The sequence below is a fragment of the Papio anubis genome, chromosome 2, assembly GCF_008728515.1.
Source record: "Papio anubis isolate 15944 chromosome 2, Panubis1.0, whole genome shotgun sequence".
NCBI lineage: Eukaryota > Metazoa > Chordata > Mammalia > Primates > Cercopithecidae > Papio > Papio anubis.
Window position 1 is genome coordinate 60,104,765 of NC_044977.1, and position 17,219 is coordinate 60,121,983.

Here is a 17,219-nt window from a genome sequence, read left to right on the forward strand (position 1 = left end):
CTTACCACTCTCCCAGCTGGGCTTCAGGACCCTGCCTTCTCCTCCAGCTCTCAGAACTCCAATGTTCTTTCTCTGTCTCTGTCCACAGCTACTTTCCCTCTCCCATACATTCCATGTGGGTGCTTCTCTCTTTTAAAATTCACTCTAAGCCCGGTGTGGTAGCTCACGCCTATAATCCCAGCACTTTGGAAGGCCGAGGAGGGTGGATTGCCTGAGCTCAGAAGTTCGCGACCAGCCTAGGCAACACGGTGAAACCTCATCTCCACTAAAATACAAAAAATTAGCCAGGCATGGGGGCACGTGCCTGTAGTCCCAGCTACTTAGGAGGCTGAGGGAGGAGAATTGCTTGAACCCAAGAGGCGGAGGTTGCAGTGAGCCCAGATCACGCCACTGTACTCCAGCCTGGGTGAGAGACCGAGACTCCGTCTCAAAAAAATATGTAAAATAAAATTCACTCTAAATAATTATTTATTATAGCTGTTTGCCCCCCACCCCAGCTCATGTTGTTGTAAATGGTAATTAATTCTCAGCTGAGTCTTTCCCCAACCTGATTTGTATTAAAGAAGTGATAACTGTGGAATGATTATCACAGAAGGCCAAAGAAAAAAAGAACTAGGCAGTCCATAGAAGACAGCCTCTGAGGTACTGAACATTTTTTCTACCTAGTTGTTTATGTAATTCTTTTGTATTTCCTTCTTAAATGGTTTCCTCTCGCTGTAGGCAATCCTTACATTCCCCTCCCCACACCGATATGTAGTTCTGGTCATGTATTTCCAAATGCCCCAGCTAATGTTTAACAGCCTGTCTTTCCACCTGAAGCCCAGTAGTTCAACAATTTAAATGTATTTTCACCCTGAAAACTAGATCTTGGCATGACTTCATTTTAGATGGCTACAGTATTCTTCTTGCAATCATTTGTGACTGACAATTTGGAGCCATATTCGCCTCCTTCGTTACCCAATCAAGACAGTGATACCCTCTTTGTCTGAAAAAGGGACCCAGAGTGGCAATATGGTTTGGTTCTGTGTCCCCACCAAATCTGTTAAATTGTAATCTCCAGCGTTAGAGGTGGGGCCTGGTGGGAGGTGACTGGATCATACATAGTTTAGCGCCACTTGTCCTGGATACACTATAGTGATAGAGAGCTGGTTGTTTAAAAGTGTGTAGCGCCTCCCCATCCGCTTCCCTCCTGTTCCAGCTCTGCTGCTTTTACTCCACCAAGAGTGAAAGCTCCCTGAGGCCTCCCCAGAAGCAGATGCTGCCATGCTTCCTGTACAGCTGCAAAACCTCAAGCCAATTAAACTTCTTTTCTTATAAATTACCCAGTCTCAGGCATTTTATAGCAATGTGAGAATGAACTAATACAAGCACATTGCTTTCTGGGTGGGGTAAGGCTCTGACACTGTGTCCACCATGTATTACTATTTCCTTCCTCTCTCTTTCTTTTTCTTTCTTTTTTTCTTCTTTTCTTTTTTTTTTGTCAGTCTCATTCTATCACCCAGGCTGGAGTGCAGTGGCACCATCTCAGCTCACTGCAACCTCCGCCTCCCAGGATCAAGAGATTCCCATGCCTCAGCCTCCCGAGTAGCTGGGATTACGAGCATGTATTACCATGCCAGGCTAAATTTTTGTATTTTGTTTAGTAGAGAGGGGTTTCACATGCATACTGGCCAGGCTGGTCTTGAACTCCTGGCCTCAGGCAATTTGCCCACCTTGGCCTCCCAAAGTGCTGGGATTACAAAGGTTTGAGCCACGGTGCCCAGCCTATTTCCTTCCCATTTCTGACATCCATACCTTCCTTCTTTCTTGTACACTATGTTCAAGACTCAGGCTTGTCAAACCCAATCAAAGCGCCGCTACAGCCCCTAAAAAGCCTCTTTGCCTCTAGTCCCTCCCAATGAATCCACATCACATGCCATACCGAATGCATTTTCTCCAGAACACTTCTTTGTATGGACCATTTCTTGGCTCAAAAACACCACAGGCACTTTCCACTACCGGGAACAGAGTTTCCAACATATATTCTATACGACACTAATCTCAAGGGATACTTACAAAAAACTGCAGGAAAACAAGTTTGGGAAACAGAAATACACTGTTTTCCTTGGAGGTTCCTAATCCATATTAGTACAGTAAAGTCTGTGAGGAAGCCTGCAGTAACGAAACCCTTCATGATGTGTTTACCCCAGCATTTTTCATGTGGATTCAATCACGGGACCCTTTCTTCACCTCATATTTATCAACGTGGAATATGCTCTGGGAATGCTGACCTGGGGGATGAAGTCCAGTTGCTTTATCCTAAAATTCAGTGCTGCAAGTGACTCATACAGGATCATTTCCTACTGATCACTACCGACCACGAATGAGGTAAAACTCTTTATTGTCTCTTGATAACATCCAGGGCTTTCCCATTGTTCTGCCCTGGCCTACGGGGCCCACAAAACCAAAACACTCTTCTCAATCCCTGCTTCATGGCCAGATCCTCTCCATTCCTTTTTTTTAATTTTTAATTATTATTTATTTATTTGTTCATTTATTTATTTTTGAGATGGAGTCTCCGTTTGTCACCCAGGCTGGAGTACAGTGGCACGATCTCGGCTCACTGCAACCTCTACCTCTCAGGTTCAAGTGATTCTCCTGCCTCAGTCTCCTGAGTAGCTAGGATTATAGGTGCATGCTACCAAACCCAGCTAATTTTTGTATTTTTAGTAGAGATAGGGTTCTGCCATGTCTGCCAGGCTGGTCTCAAATTCCTGACCTCAAGTAATCCGCTCACCTGGCCTCCCAAAGTACGGGGATTACAGATGTGAGCCACTGAGCCTGGCCCTCCATTCCTTAAGCCCTAACTTCCATCCTGCTTCCTCCCTGTTATAAGCTCTTCAGCTTGACATGGCCTCTTCTCCTCTAAAGTCCTTGCTGCCTGTGCCATATGAATACTCCCTTTGGGACATTTGCTGTTGCACTGAATTACTCTATTATTTTGCAATATCACTTCCAGTTTTGCATGGGACCTCAGCTTCCTTATATGCTCAGGGCAGAAACCCCTGGAAGGCATTTTTAGATCCTGAGTGCCTCACATGCCCAAATTTTCTCCTTCCCTTCACCAGGAAATCTCTCCAATGTATGGTTTTATATCAGTTTGTCCTAAGAATTCTCCCAGAGATGAAATTGGCTTCTATCTTTCAATGGTAGTGAAACAGCATTTCTAAATGTCACCACTGACTTTTAAACAACTGTCTCTGCTTCTCCTCTTCCCTCTCTACCTGCCCCGTATTTGTATTTGGCCAGGCCCTCTTACCTCTCCCCTCTTTTCTATGTGGCCCTTTCCAGAAGTGGGTGCTGTGTTAATATTTGATCATTTTACTTACTGTCTAAAATCTCCTGTCCCAACAAACCTTTAACCAGATTGGCAAAACTAACTTAAATCTCAAAGCGCTACCACTTCTTCTGCCTATCTCCTGACAGGGATAGTCCCTAACAGTGAGAATGCTGATGTCCAAGGGATACGTTACAAGGCTCACTGCACCATGAGGAGCCCAAGGGGGAGACGTCCACCTGCAGCGATCCCTTGCTTCTGCTATTTTAACAGTTGCCCCAAATAATATTTTTCTGGACTGAAAGCACAGGCCAGGATTCTAGGAACCAGAATGCAAGGCATTCCTATTAATCTGCAAACAAAAAACAGTGGCAAGGAAGGTATTCACACTTACATTGAAAGCGCCCAGAAGAAACAAGGTGGGTTGTAACCCGACTGAAAATATCAATCGTAGAATTGTGGAGGCAATTAAGGCCCGGATGCCATGGGGCTTTGGGAGGGCAATGACGATGGCCAGAGAGATGAGCATGGCTGTCCACAGGAGGCCCGACCAGTGGGGCTCCAGGGTTCCTGCAAGGACAAAACAGGGTTCTCTCACAAATCTGTGCATTCACTGAGTACAGGGGACACACCTAAAACATGCACCATTACAGATTCTTCAATAACTTTTTTGGCTTACGAGTCCCAACTCTCACCTCAAATTCTCTGCCCCATCCATCACCAGCCCCATCAGCATTTTCTGACCTCCAAGCCTTCACACACACTCCTTCTGCTGGGAAGTTCTTCCCTTCTCGTACATCTCAGGTCTTAGCTTTGACATCACTTCTTCCAGGAAGCCTGCCCCAATCCCCTTCCTCCCCACAAAAACATGTCAGGAGTTCCCTCCTCCTCCATATTCCCTGCTTCCAGTCATCCCTACAGGACACTATTTCCTAATGGTCAGTTTACTTGTCTCTCTCTCACCCGATTGCACATTCCCCAAGGGAAGTACCTGGTGCCTGGCAGGCACTCACGAAAAGCTTGTTCGAGAAATAAAACTCAAGCATGTGTCACACTTCACTCAGAGAAGGCGACGTGGAAGCCTAAACTTAATTTCTATTAAAAGTATGCAAAGGAAAAATGCAGGTCCCCTGCCTGAATCAGATTTCTCCAAGGGAAGGAGAAAGGCAACTTCCGTGTCATGAGCATCATCCTACAATTAGATTATCCCTGCAGTCAAAGAGCTTATACCAATTTTTGTCATCTCTTGCTACTGCAAGTTCTATTTAGAGTGTCCCACGAGACGGCTTGGTTATATAACATGAGCCAACACGGCTAAAAATATAGTTCTGTAAAACACTCATTAAAAAAAAAACACCCCTATTTCAAATGCTGTCACATTTTGAGTCTCCTTCAGATGTAAACAAGCAGCACTACATGATTAAGGCCACTTATATAAAGGAGCTTCACTTCTTCAGAGATGCTGGGATTGTGGCACCATTGGGGAGGAGACACCTCTGCAGGGTACAGCTCTTCCAGCAGCTGCTGGCTGCCCTAGTTCATTGAGTCCACGCCTGCCGGGATTCAGCCTCACTTTAACAACTGTTTCCCCCGCCCAGCCACTTACCTCTTCCCTTTTGAAATCCTTCAAAAGGCAAAGCTGATGGGGAATGGGGACAAAGAGGCAGAGGTTTCTCGGAAATTCAAGAAGTGCACATTGAGGCACATGTGCTGCTTTCCAAGCATTTAACAATTGTTAGACAATCTTGTCAAGCCCTTGACGTTGACGACCATTTATTTAGCCTATTGTCCCCAGTCTACTCTAAAGGAAACTGAGTCTCAGGTGACATTTCTTGCCCAAAGTGATGCAGCAAATGGCTGCAGACCATTTGCCTCTGAAGTTGATGGTCCTTAAACAATATTTTTAAAAATCCATGCATTTTAAGGGTAAAATTTGGTGAATCTTGGCAGTTCATATAGTCCTGAAACCACCACATGTAACTGTCACCACAATCAAGATACAGAACATGTTTATCACTTTAAAAGTCTCCTTGTGCCTCTTTGCAGGTGATGCCTTGTGCCATCCCTACCCCCAGTTACCACTGATCTGGTATCAGTCCCTATGGCTTTGCACTTTCTAGAATTTCATAAAAATGGGAAAATAATCCTATCAGGTAGTCTTTTGTGCTTGACTTCTTTCACCTAGCAAGTTTTTGAGATGCATCCAGGTTACCATGTTTGTATTGATACTTTGTACTTTCTATTGCTGAGTATATTATAGTATGGATATATTACAATTTATTTGTCCAGTTAACAGTCAATGAGTTTCTAGTTTGGAGTGATTACAAATAATGCTACTAGAAACATTCACGTACAATTCTTGGAGTGGACATAGTTTCATTTCTCTTGAACAAACATAAAGAAGTAGAATGTTGGATCCTACATATATGTTTAACTTTAAAAGACAATACCAAACTGTTTTCCAAGGTGAATGTATCACATTGCCTTCCCACCAGCAGTATATGACAGTTCCATCTGATCCACAGCATCACCAACACTTGGTAGTGCCCATCTTTTTCATTTGGTCATTCTAGTAGGTTTGCAGTGGAATGGTGTTGTGATTTTAATTTACATTCCCCTGATAACTAGTGATGCTGAGCATCATTTCATGTGCTTACTGGCCATTCATATATCTTCTGTGAAGTGTCTGATCAAATGTTTTGCCCACTGTTTTAACTGAATAGCCTTTTTATTATTGAGTTGTAAGAGTTCTTTACATATTCTGGATATAAGCTTTTTATCAGATATATATTTTGCAACTATTTTCTTCCAGTCTGTGGCTTACCTATCATTTTCTGAAGTGCTTAATGCCATTTTAAATGGACTCTTAAGATGATCTCAGTATCATCAATGTGACCAGTACAAGGTATGTCCCAAATCCTGAAGAGGCCAATGTAAAAATGCTGTCTCCTCACTATAACAGCAGTGTTAAAAAACACAGTGCTAGATTCCAAAAAACCAACTCTAGAAAGACATCTTTGAGACAGTTGGAGAAATCTGAATTTGGACAGGCTATTACAGGATTTGCTGTTAGTTTTGTTAGATATGATAATGGCATGGTGATTATACATATTTTAAAATGTCCTTATAAGTTAGAGATATACACTGAAATATTTATGGACAAAAAATCCAAGATGTCTAGACTTCTTTAAAATGTTTCAGAAAATATAGTACGGGGATAGATGAAACAAGATAGGCCAAATTGTTAAAGCTGGCTGATAGGTACATGGTAGCTCATTATACTGTTCTTTCTACTTGTGTGTATATTTGACAATTTCAACAATAAAAACATTTAAAAAGTAGTACTACATTTGCTTTAGCCATCATGGCATGCTCACAAATTCAGTAAGCAATCTGAAGCTGCCTGAGTTGCATGCTTTTGAAAGACTGTAACTTGTCAGTTCTAAAACAAAGGTGTGGGGGCGGTGATAGTTTTGAAAAGGAGCTTTTAAGGCCACTGGTTCTTGGCAGTCACAAACCTTGTAAGCCACAGAACCACACAAAATCAGCATACATGATATGGCTGTAATACACATTCAAGAGGGACATTATGAAATCTTGTCTTTAGGATGCAACAAATTCTAACACATATTAGCTCAAAGAAATACTTTCAGGTCAACAAACCAGATCTTGTTTCTAGGCAGGGTTAATACAACCCTTCTCCTGAGGATGGTTAGCAGTGAGTATAGAAAATGCCCTCAATGCATCTCACAAAAGGAAAAAAGAATCCCTCTGAGAGTGAATTGATGCACTTAAGGCAATATCAGCCACTAGACAATGGCAAAGGCTTCCTTGGGTCAGATCAGCCTCAGGTCAAATCTCCTAGGAACTCTGATTTTTGCTTTTGCTTTTTGTTTAGTCCATCAGCATGAAGTTCTAAAGCCCATGATTCCAAACCAGGCATCCTTGCCTCCTGCAGACCAGCCTGAGTTGATGGCTCATTCAGAATGCCCCATTTTAGAGCTGGAAGGACCCTCAATAGTCATGCCATCCAGGGGATCTCAAGCTTGGATGGGCAAGAAACACATGCTCTGGAGATCTTGACTAGTTTGGCAACTGTTTTTCCCTGGGTTCTGCAGGACTTTCTGAAGCCATATGAAAATTTTCCAACCATGGGCTTAATGTAAGCATCTCTTCACACAGAGGATGACAAGGACTTGCTGAAGTGGCTTGCCCAGAGTGGCTTGGCAAGTGGGCGGCAGGAGTCAGGCAGGGAACTTAAGTCTCTGGACTTCCTAAGTCTAAGAATGCCACGGCAGGAGGCTTGTCATTGAAGGGGGGGAGGGGGGCTGTCAACTCTGTGTCCCCAAAACGGGTCTGAATGCTGCCACAAATGACCAGTGAAGAAAATGGATGTGGTGAATAATAAAATCTGTTTGAAATACTTTTAAGGCAATGGAGAGTAAACGAAAACACAGACAAGGTAAGGGTTGAATAATCTGCTGTGAGGAGCATGACAACTTCCCTGAGGTGAAAGGAGACCTGGGCCTCCTCTGCCACAGCTGGCTGAGCTCCTCACTAGCCCTCTGCCACACATACCTCTGCTGACTGGCAGCTGGGTTAAGGTGGACATCCCCAAGGAGAAAACCTTGCAGCCCTGGGTTCTAGTCAAATGTTTTACACACAGACATGGGCATTCATGCTTCCTGACATGACATTAAAAAAAAAAAATCCCCCCTGGACTTGTGTTTAGATTGTACTTTTGGGTGGTGGGGAGGATTCAAATGGTGCCTTCCATGTAACTTAAGGTCAAACAGAAAAGCTAACTCCTCAAAAGGGTAACTTAGGCATATAAGCATTACATAACATGTCATTGCTTTCAGATTGGTCTTTAAACTGACTTATTACCCACACATGTCTGGTCAGTTGATGTCTGTATGATTAAGCTAAAGAGTGAAGCCTAAAACTTACTCCTGTGTGGTTTTTGTGTCTTATGTTTGGGCTCTTTATCCCATTATCTTTCACACAAGGTGGTTCCTGGCAGGTTGTTATATGCGTATGTGAGGTGATCTATCAAAAAGCTCTGATGAAAAATTTAGCTGGGAGGTGGACCTCCCAGGTGGCTGTTGTGGATGTCAGAAAAGGGGCCGTGAATGTATCACAGAAGGGGAGCTTTGAATGCCTGCCACTGGAACCCCACAAGTGAGGATGCTTCTAGGATGCCATTAATGTGTTGAGGGGCCCCAAATAGCAAAATGCCTCCCTCCGAATTGTCTGCCTTTTCTCAGCAAAATGTGCAGCCTGGAAGGAGGTGGGCTGGGGGGAATCCAGAAAGACCATAATCATCATGTTTTGTTATGTGAATAATGGCAGGTAGCTCTTAACAGACTAAACACTGTACAGTCTGCAGTCATTCAAGTCCTGCCTCCCCTGGCAAAAAGAAAAAAAAATAAAAAATCCAGAGATTTCTTACAAATTCTTTAGTCTGAAATCAATTCCAGAAGTGCAGTGTGGGAATACATATACTGGACTGAGCATCAAGACATCTATGTTTTAGAGTTAGCTCTGCCATTCATTAGCTACGTGACTTTGGCCTGATCTCTTAACTGCTCTGAGACACAGTTTCCTCATATATAAAACAAGGGGCCTATTAAGAGACTTTCTCACAGGTTTAATAGTATCTAGCTGCTTCTCTTTCTTTCCTGGTTAAAAATAAATGGATAAAAAAGTTAAATTATTTTAATTTAGATTTAAAACTAAATCTGTGGTAACAGCTACAATCTCCTCTTGTCTGAACGTGGATAACTGGGATCCCCCATATTGCACCAATACATCCAGGAACCACAATCGAGGTGCAAGTCATAGCCTTCCTGCTGCTTCTAATAGATTTTTTGAAATTAAAGATATGGGTACCTCCTCGGACTCCCTTAAATGGGTAGAAAAACGCCACGAGCAGGTTCATCAGGACGGCCAGGTTAAACGAAATGCTGCTCCAGAAAGACATGTTGCGGGCACACCAGTACAGCACGGGCTGGGCTGCAGAGACAAAGGCAAAGCCATGTGAGGTTGGAGACCCCGAGCGGGAACGCCAGGAATGCAATGTGGCCCTTCCACCCGCTCTGCCCCACAAGTCCACTTTTGTTCCCGGTTTTTACCACAACAGTAAAAATGATCGTTTGTTTTGAACTTGGTACATAATGACATCAGATTGGTTTATTTTTGTGTGGAGTACTTACTGGAACAGAAGATGTATTGGGGGTGGAGTAAGGAGAGAGGGAAAAGAGAAAAGTTGGACCATCTATAAACCCTGTATACCCCCGTCACAGCCATCAGTTACGGAATCTGGGGGTTATCCAGAGTTCACACATTGAGTTCTTGGTTCCCCCTAGGGCTCCGGGACCAGACGAGATGCCTGGAGAGACCCAAGAATTCAATTAGCTTTTTAGAAGTGCAGGGCACTGGGGAAGGGCGAGGGAGATACAGCATTCAGAGTCCGCCCAGCTGGGCCCCAGACTAGGGCTGGTACCATTTCCACATTCCTCTCTGGCTCAACACGCTCCGCTAACACGCCAGTGCCTAAGAGCAAGGCAATGATTCCTTTCCTGGCATTGAGTCATCTGCCATTTCCCTGAAGTTGGATGATCATTCTTGAGGACAGGGAAGCGAGGGGTACAAGTTGCTGACCTGGTGGTCAGCAGCAGAGTTCCCATCTCCAGGGCTATGGCAGAGAAAGAACGTGGCAGCAAAGCCATCACAAAAGGGCAAGAGACAGAGCCACTTCGGACATTGCTGCCACCTTAATCCACCGTTGCCCACAGGTTATCCCATGCTGGCCGGGCATTCTCAGTCTCAGAACAACAAAACACTTGGTTACAGGGGTGCCTTTTTCCCTGAACTCTTTTTCAATGGTGCTTTACACTTAGGGTGACGCTCCAAAATAGACATGGTAGGCATAATTTCAGTGTCCATGTCAGAGGCGAAGTTTCCAAAACACAGTCTCATTCCATATCACCGCCCTCCAGAGAAAAGCATGGAGTACATGAGAATGGATCTCTATCGTATATTTCTTTTTCCCAATGAAGTCATCATGTAACTTTGGGACAGCAGCCAATGACAAATCCAATGGCCCTATAATAATGCTTGTAGCAGCAGCCAAGCCTTTGGGAGCTTCCAACCAAAATAAAATTATGGTGCAATTAAATAGAGCCCTGGGTAATTTATTAATCGCCCATATCATGTTTGCACTTGGTAACAGGCAGTGTTTCCAAACTGTAGAGTTTTAGAGCCATGAGCAATCATCTAGTTTAAAATCCCTCATTGTTTAAACGAGAGAAACTGAGGCTCAGCACAGGGCAGAAGCAGTGGAGATCTTGTTACCCAGGTTAGTGATCCTCTGGGGTCAGCGACAGGGATAAAAATAAATGACCGATGTGACAATTCAATGGGGTAGCCAGCCAGGACCCAGTCAACCACTAGGTAGCAATGTAGTTGTTTTGGGAAGTTGATTGCTGAAGTAAATTTAAGCTGAGACATTTATCTGCTCTAGAAACAACAGCTATTGTGTTTCTTCTGGGACTGAAGCCCATTTCTGATCTGTATATGTAAACTCCAGAAGAGGACAGAAGAGATGAATGGCAAAGAGTTGATAATTGCTGAAGCTGAGTGATGGATACATGGGAATCTGAAATATCCTCTCCACACTAGTGTGTATATAAAAAGCTCATAAAACGAAGTTGGGGGGAAAAATGGATCTGGTAAAGCTCAATGATGGTCTGTGTAAGCCAGCATTCGCTTCAGAGGGAGTGCTCAGTATCAAATGTGAGTGCGTGCACTGCAGGATATGCTAATATGATTGTAATAAATGGTCTTCAACTGTGGCATATAGCTCATAAAACAAACCTTATTTTTACAAAGCTAACATTCTACTTAAGTTGTAGTGTTGTTTTCAACCTGGACAAACATTCAGTACTTCAAATCAATTAGTTATTTATCCAGGTGCAAGAAGATGCTTAGAGACCAATCTTGACATGCAATGTCTTTTATTTCCTGTGGCACACGGAATTATGTCCCTGTCTACCTTTCCAGACGCTTCTCCCACTCCCCTTCCCCATATACTCTGCCTTTGTATCCCAATCTAGTGATGGTTCCCGAACACAGCCCGTCCTCTCCAGCCTCTGCACACTCCCTTTGTGTCAATTAAAAAATATGTTCATGAATTATTTGATCCTCCTCCCTCCAAGTGGTACACCTTAATGTCCTTTCCACTTGAGTATGGGCTGGACTTAACAACTTGCTACTAATAAATAAGAGTAGGCTGAAACTGTTGGTTCACGCCTTCTGAAACTAGGTGATATTAATAAAAACACTGCGGCTTCCTCCTCCTCTTCCTCTCTCTCTCCCTCTCTCTCATCAATAATTTGCTCTGAGGAAATCATCTGCCACATCACGAGGATGCTGAAACAGACCTATGGAGAGGTCCATGTGGAGGGGAACTGAGGCCTCCTGCTGACAGCCATGTAAGAGCACCAAGGAGCGGACCCTGTAGGTCCACTTACGCCTTCAAATTATGGCAGCCTTGGCTGATATCCTGGTGACAACCTAATGAAAGACCTGAGCCAGAACCATCCAGAGGAGCCACTCCCAAGTTCCTGACCCCAGTCAGTTCCTGACTGTAAGAAAATAAACATTTATTGTTTTAAGTCACAACATGTTGGGGCAATTTGTTATACAACAATAAAAAGCAAGTAATCTACTTTCTGTGGCAGGCAAAATAATATGCCCCCCTCAAACATGTTGACATGTGAATCATTAGAACTTGTGAATGTGCTACCTTACCTGGCAAAATGGGCTTTGCAGGTATGATTAGGTTAAGGATGTGAGGTGGGGAGGTTGTCTTGGATTATCTGGGTAGGTCCAGTGTGGTCACAAGCATCCATATAGGTGAGAGACTGAGGGAACAGGAGGGTCAGAGCCACAGTGGCGCAGCGTGAGAAATGCTCTACTGGACAATGCTGCTTTGAAGGTGGAGGGAGGGGCCGGGAGCCACAGGTAGCCTCTAGCAGCTGGAAAAGGATATGGCCTTCAGAAGGAACACCGCCCTATCAACACCTTGGTGTTAGGCCAGCGAGAATCTTTTCAGACCTCTGACCTCCAGAACTGTAAGATAATCAATGTATGTTGTTGTAAGCTTCAAGCTTTGTGGTAATTTGTTATAGCAGCAAGGGGAAACAAATACATCTCCCCCTCCCCCAGTCTCTCAGGCTGCATCTATCCAAGTCCTACAGACCTTTCTAGATGCTACTTGATCCCACCTTTTCTCTGAAGCCTTCCTTTCTTGTACTTCCATGTATCAATGCTTGATTACAGCTCTGGTCACAAACAGCTTGGTATTGCAGCCACTTAAAAATATACCGTTGTTGTCTGTCCACTTCAGACAGTAAGTGCCCACAGGAGGAGTCATAGCTTACACACTGTTGAATTCCTCACTGTACCTTATAGCAGGGGTCCCCAACCCTGGGGCCGCGGACTAGTTCTGGCCCATAGCCTGTTACAAACTGGGCTGCACAGAAGAAGGTGAGCAGCAAGCAAGCACTACCGCCTAAGCTCTGCCTCTGTCACATCAGCAAGGGCATTAGATGCTCACAGGAGTGTGAACCCTATTGTGAACTGCACATGTGAGTGATCTAGTAGGCTGTACACTCCTTAAGAAAATCTAATGCTTGATGATCTGAGGTGGAACAGTTTCATCCCAAAACCATCCCTCATTTCCCATACCACCCCCACAATCTGTGGAAAAATTGTCTTCCACAAAACCAGTCTCTGCTGCCATAAAAGTTGGGGACTGCTGCCTTACAGCATGTTTTCTACTTATCACGGGCTAAAAGTTGGTTGGATCAATATACCTGCTACATTATAGCAAAAGGTGGAGTGCTGTGATCCTGGATTGGCAGGGCAATTTAAATAACCACAGCCTAAGGCATCTCTTGGTAACATTCTTTCCTAGTTTTTTGTTTGTTTATGTTTATTTTAGAGGAACAGGCCTTTACTGGAAGGCTTGGACTCCACATATACTTATGAGTGGGATAATCACACGGGAAAACCCCATGCAAGAAAGTGTCAGCATATTCAACTCTGCCTCGATTTCCTCTTTCTCTCTCTTCTCATTTTCCTAGCCCAGAGTTTTCACTTCACTGGGGATAGGATTTTCAGGAGAGGATGTCAGAGGAGGATGGTGAGAGAGAGGATGTGAGTGCACAGAAGAGTATGTGTGTGTTCTAGTGTAAATAAAGCAGGGAAGAGAGTTTATGAAGCGCAGAGCAATTGCATATTTTAATCTTGCAGAAGAAAATACTAAGCCCCATCAGTCTTAGACAGACCTCACTACATGTCTGAGTCCTAGCTGAAGAAGAGATGATCCTCTGCAATGCATTCAGGAAAAGGTAAAACAGCTAAATGAATGAGCCTGAAAAATGGATTCTGCAGACTTATTAGAAGAGATAAAAGCTACTTAGAGGGGAAAATGCATTTCATTTTGATTATATTTCTGATGAGTACATTTCTCCCTCCCCAAGTGTGCAAATCATGGTTAATTCAGTTATTATTTTCAGTTTCTCTCATACCAGCAGATAGTTTTGAAGCCAATTAAAATCTTTCAGCTGACAACTGCAGTTGTGCTTAAGTTTCACTGAAATGAAAACTGTTTTTCAAAAAAAAGAATGACTGAAATAAGGAAGGTATTAGCTACAATGTAATATAAGTCTTGGAATAATGACCATGCTACAATCCATCAATTAGGTCATCTTAATCCCTCACTTCACAGGTGAGGGTCTGGGAGCAGTTGAGCCATTTGTCCCAGGGCCACAGAGCCTGTGGGGTGCAGAAATGGACTAGAACTCAGATTCACCACTCTTTGGGGCTGAGGGCCCTCCTACTATTCCAGGCTGGAGACAATATCTCATAAAAAGGGATAAGGAGATATCTCATCTCACCAGAAAAGGTGAAAACCTTTTTGTCATCTCCAAAATAAGCCTTTTGGAGAACATAAAATACATACATTATACATAAACATTTCATAAAATAATTTGTAGAGAATGAATGTATCAGTGTATGTGTCTGACCAATTTCATAGACCAATTTCATAGACACATATTCGGATAAGGCTAAAATTACAGCTTATTAACTATCATGGAGGTTTGGATACAAAAACTCAGGACTGGCCAGGCACAGTGGCTCATGCCTGTTATCCCAGCACTGTGGGAAGCCCAGGGGGGTGGCTCACAAGGTCAGGAGTTTGAGACCCTCCCTGGCCAACATGGTGAAGCCCCATCTCTACTAAAAATACAAAACTTAGCCAGGTGTGGTGGCATGCTCCTGTAATCTCAGCTACTCAGGAGGCTGAGGCAGGGGAATTGCTTGAACCCGGGAGGCGGAGGTTGCAGTGAGCTGAGATCACAACAGATACATTTTCTTCTATGTAACATAATAGCTAGAAAAATGAGGATGAAATGGGTGGGGTCTATGTCTCCCTTTCTGGGGGCAGGGTATCTTTTTCCCTCTTATTGCCCAAGCATGGTGCTCTGTAAAAGTTTCCATGTTCATGAGGATCCTGCAGCTGCAAGACTCTTTGAGGAATCTACAGTAGGCCATGAGGACACTCTGATACCAGACAGAATTGCACCTGTGTCTCCTGAGGTCCACACCGTGGAGGGCACAGAGGCTGGTCTGCTAATGGTCCCCTGGCCCCTCGGTCAGACACTAGACATGGAGCTGGCTGAGGGATGGATTTGGCTTGGCCAGACTTTTTGTAATGTTTGAAAGTGCTGCATAGGGAGGTGCCCCTTAGAGATGAGCAAGAGTACAGCGGGGCTGGAAGTGAGGTGGGAATGGGACCTTTGGGCGAACCTTCTTGCACCGCCTTCTCTGCCATTAGCCTAATCTAGGGATGCAGGCAGGTAGGGAGAAAAGGGAAGAAAAACACAGAGCTGGTCCGTGCCTGCTCAGATTGACAGCATCACGGAGAAGACGAAAGCTCTGGGAAACTGACCTCCATTCCAACACGGCTGTTCTCCACCCCAGCTCTACCCCTCAGAAAGAGCTCAACACATCACAACTATAGCTGGAATCCAGCGTTTCAAATAAAAAAATCTGGCTCCTGATGAACAGATAGAAATGAAGCACGATCCTTTTTAAGTTGGTCTCAACAGCAAGCGCCAAGCACAAGGCTGGTACTGAAGGATCACATTAAAACCCCAATGAAAACCAGGAACAGAGAAGCCCCCTGGGGAAGCCCTACGAATGTGTTTCAGATGAGTAATTTCCACCTGACTGGCTGGGATACTCAATGGGACTCGCTGCTGAGCAATGATGCATCTTATGTGGCAAATGATTCCACTGCCTATAAAACAATTTAGTCTAAAATCCAAGCTACCCCGTAAAAGGGAAAATACCAGAGTCTCTGGAGCAGGTGTGCTAGTAAATGAGCCAGCAAGCAGTGTGAATTTCCTGCTCAAGTGAACCATCCTGTGAGCTCAAGGGCCTGGGCTTTTCCCTTTTCATTTTCTAGATAGAGATACCAAAAGAGGCATTCAAAAAGTCTTCCATGGAGCTTTCCAATCAAATCAACTCAAATTCTGATGCAGGGAGCCTTTTCAGGGGAGTTATCATACTTTGGCTTGAGCCCACTTATCAGCTGCAAAAGTGGTTATGAGTTCCTGGTGGAACAGAGGTGCAAAGTATCATAAATGATACTAGCTTTGCTCCTGCTTGGAAATAAATGCACCATCAAGCCCAAGTTTGTGAAATCCCAGAACTGTGTCTCTCTGTGTTGTTGCTGATGCGTTGGAACCCACCTCTCAGTTTCTTCTGCCAATTCATTTCATTGAAGAGGTCTTCAGACCGCAGAAAGAAATCGTTGATTTTGCTGCCTTGTTCGTCTCTCTCTGTAGTATAGTAAATTCGCAGTTTCGACTCCTTGGTTAGGAATTCACATATGCTGGGCACAGGAAAGACTATCTGTTCCATTGTCCGGTCTAATCTGACAATCTAGGATGAAAAAGTGGATGAGATTAAATATTCATCTTTGAAATCTTTTACTAAGACTATTTGCTCCTGGTGGTAGACTCGGTGGTTAAGATTGAGTATAATATGATCTCTGATTTTATAACCCCAGACTGGGCTGTCTGTCTCAGATTTATATAAAAAATAGCTTGGGTAACCCTGGAAGAATATTTTCCTAACTTCGGACGCATTAATTTATTTAATTTTAAATTTTTTTTTTTTTTTTTTGAGACAGAGTACAGAGTCATGCTGTGTCGCCCAGGATGGAGTGCAGTGGCATGATCTTGGCTCACTGCAACCTCCACCTCCTGGGTTTAAGTGATTGTCCTGCCTCAGCCTCCAGAGTAGCTGGGACTACAGGCATGCACCATCACACCCATCTCTCTCTTTTTTTTTTTCCTCAGTATTGACAGGGTTTTACTACATTGGCCAGGCTAGTCTCAAACTCCTGAGCTCAGGTGATCTGCCCACCTCGGCCTCCCAAAATGCTGGGATTACAGGCGTGAGCCACTGTGCCCAGCCTAATGTTTATTTTTTTATCTAATCCAAGACAATGATAAACCCATTAATTTTTTTTTTTTTTTTTGAGATGGAGTCTCATTTTGTTGTCCAGGCTGGAGTGTAGTGGTGCAATCTCAGCTCACTGCAACCTCCACCTCCCGGTGAACCCATTAAATTCTAATGTGACCAACTTTTATCTGGATCAATTTACTCTGTGTTTTGTATGCATATTCACATGAGGCTAGTGCTGTCCCTAGAACTTTCTGTAATGATGGAATGGTTCTGTGTCTGTCCTATCCACAAAGACAGCCACTAGTCACATGTGGCCCCAATCACTAACATGTGTGGCTAGTGCAACTGAGAGGCA

At 43.9% G+C, this 17,219-nt stretch overlaps 1 protein-coding gene across 13 annotated transcripts in view; it reads right to left on the reverse strand.

The window, feature by feature from the left end:
* ITPR1 (inositol 1,4,5-trisphosphate receptor type 1) overlaps positions 1–17,219 on the reverse strand; it is a 354,333-nt gene that overhangs the window by 43,317 nt on the left and 293,797 nt on the right. For all 13 annotated transcript variants that reach the window (XM_009200308.3, XM_009200306.3, XM_009200305.3 and 10 more), the window contains 3 exons: positions 16,144–16,336; positions 9,209–9,331; positions 3,711–3,886 (listed from right to left, as the gene is read on the reverse strand). In XM_009200308.3, coding sequence (XP_009198572.2) covers positions 3,711–3,886; positions 9,209–9,331; positions 16,144–16,336 — 492 coding nt within the window. The remainder of the gene's footprint in view (positions 1–3,710; positions 3,887–9,208; positions 9,332–16,143; positions 16,337–17,219) is intronic.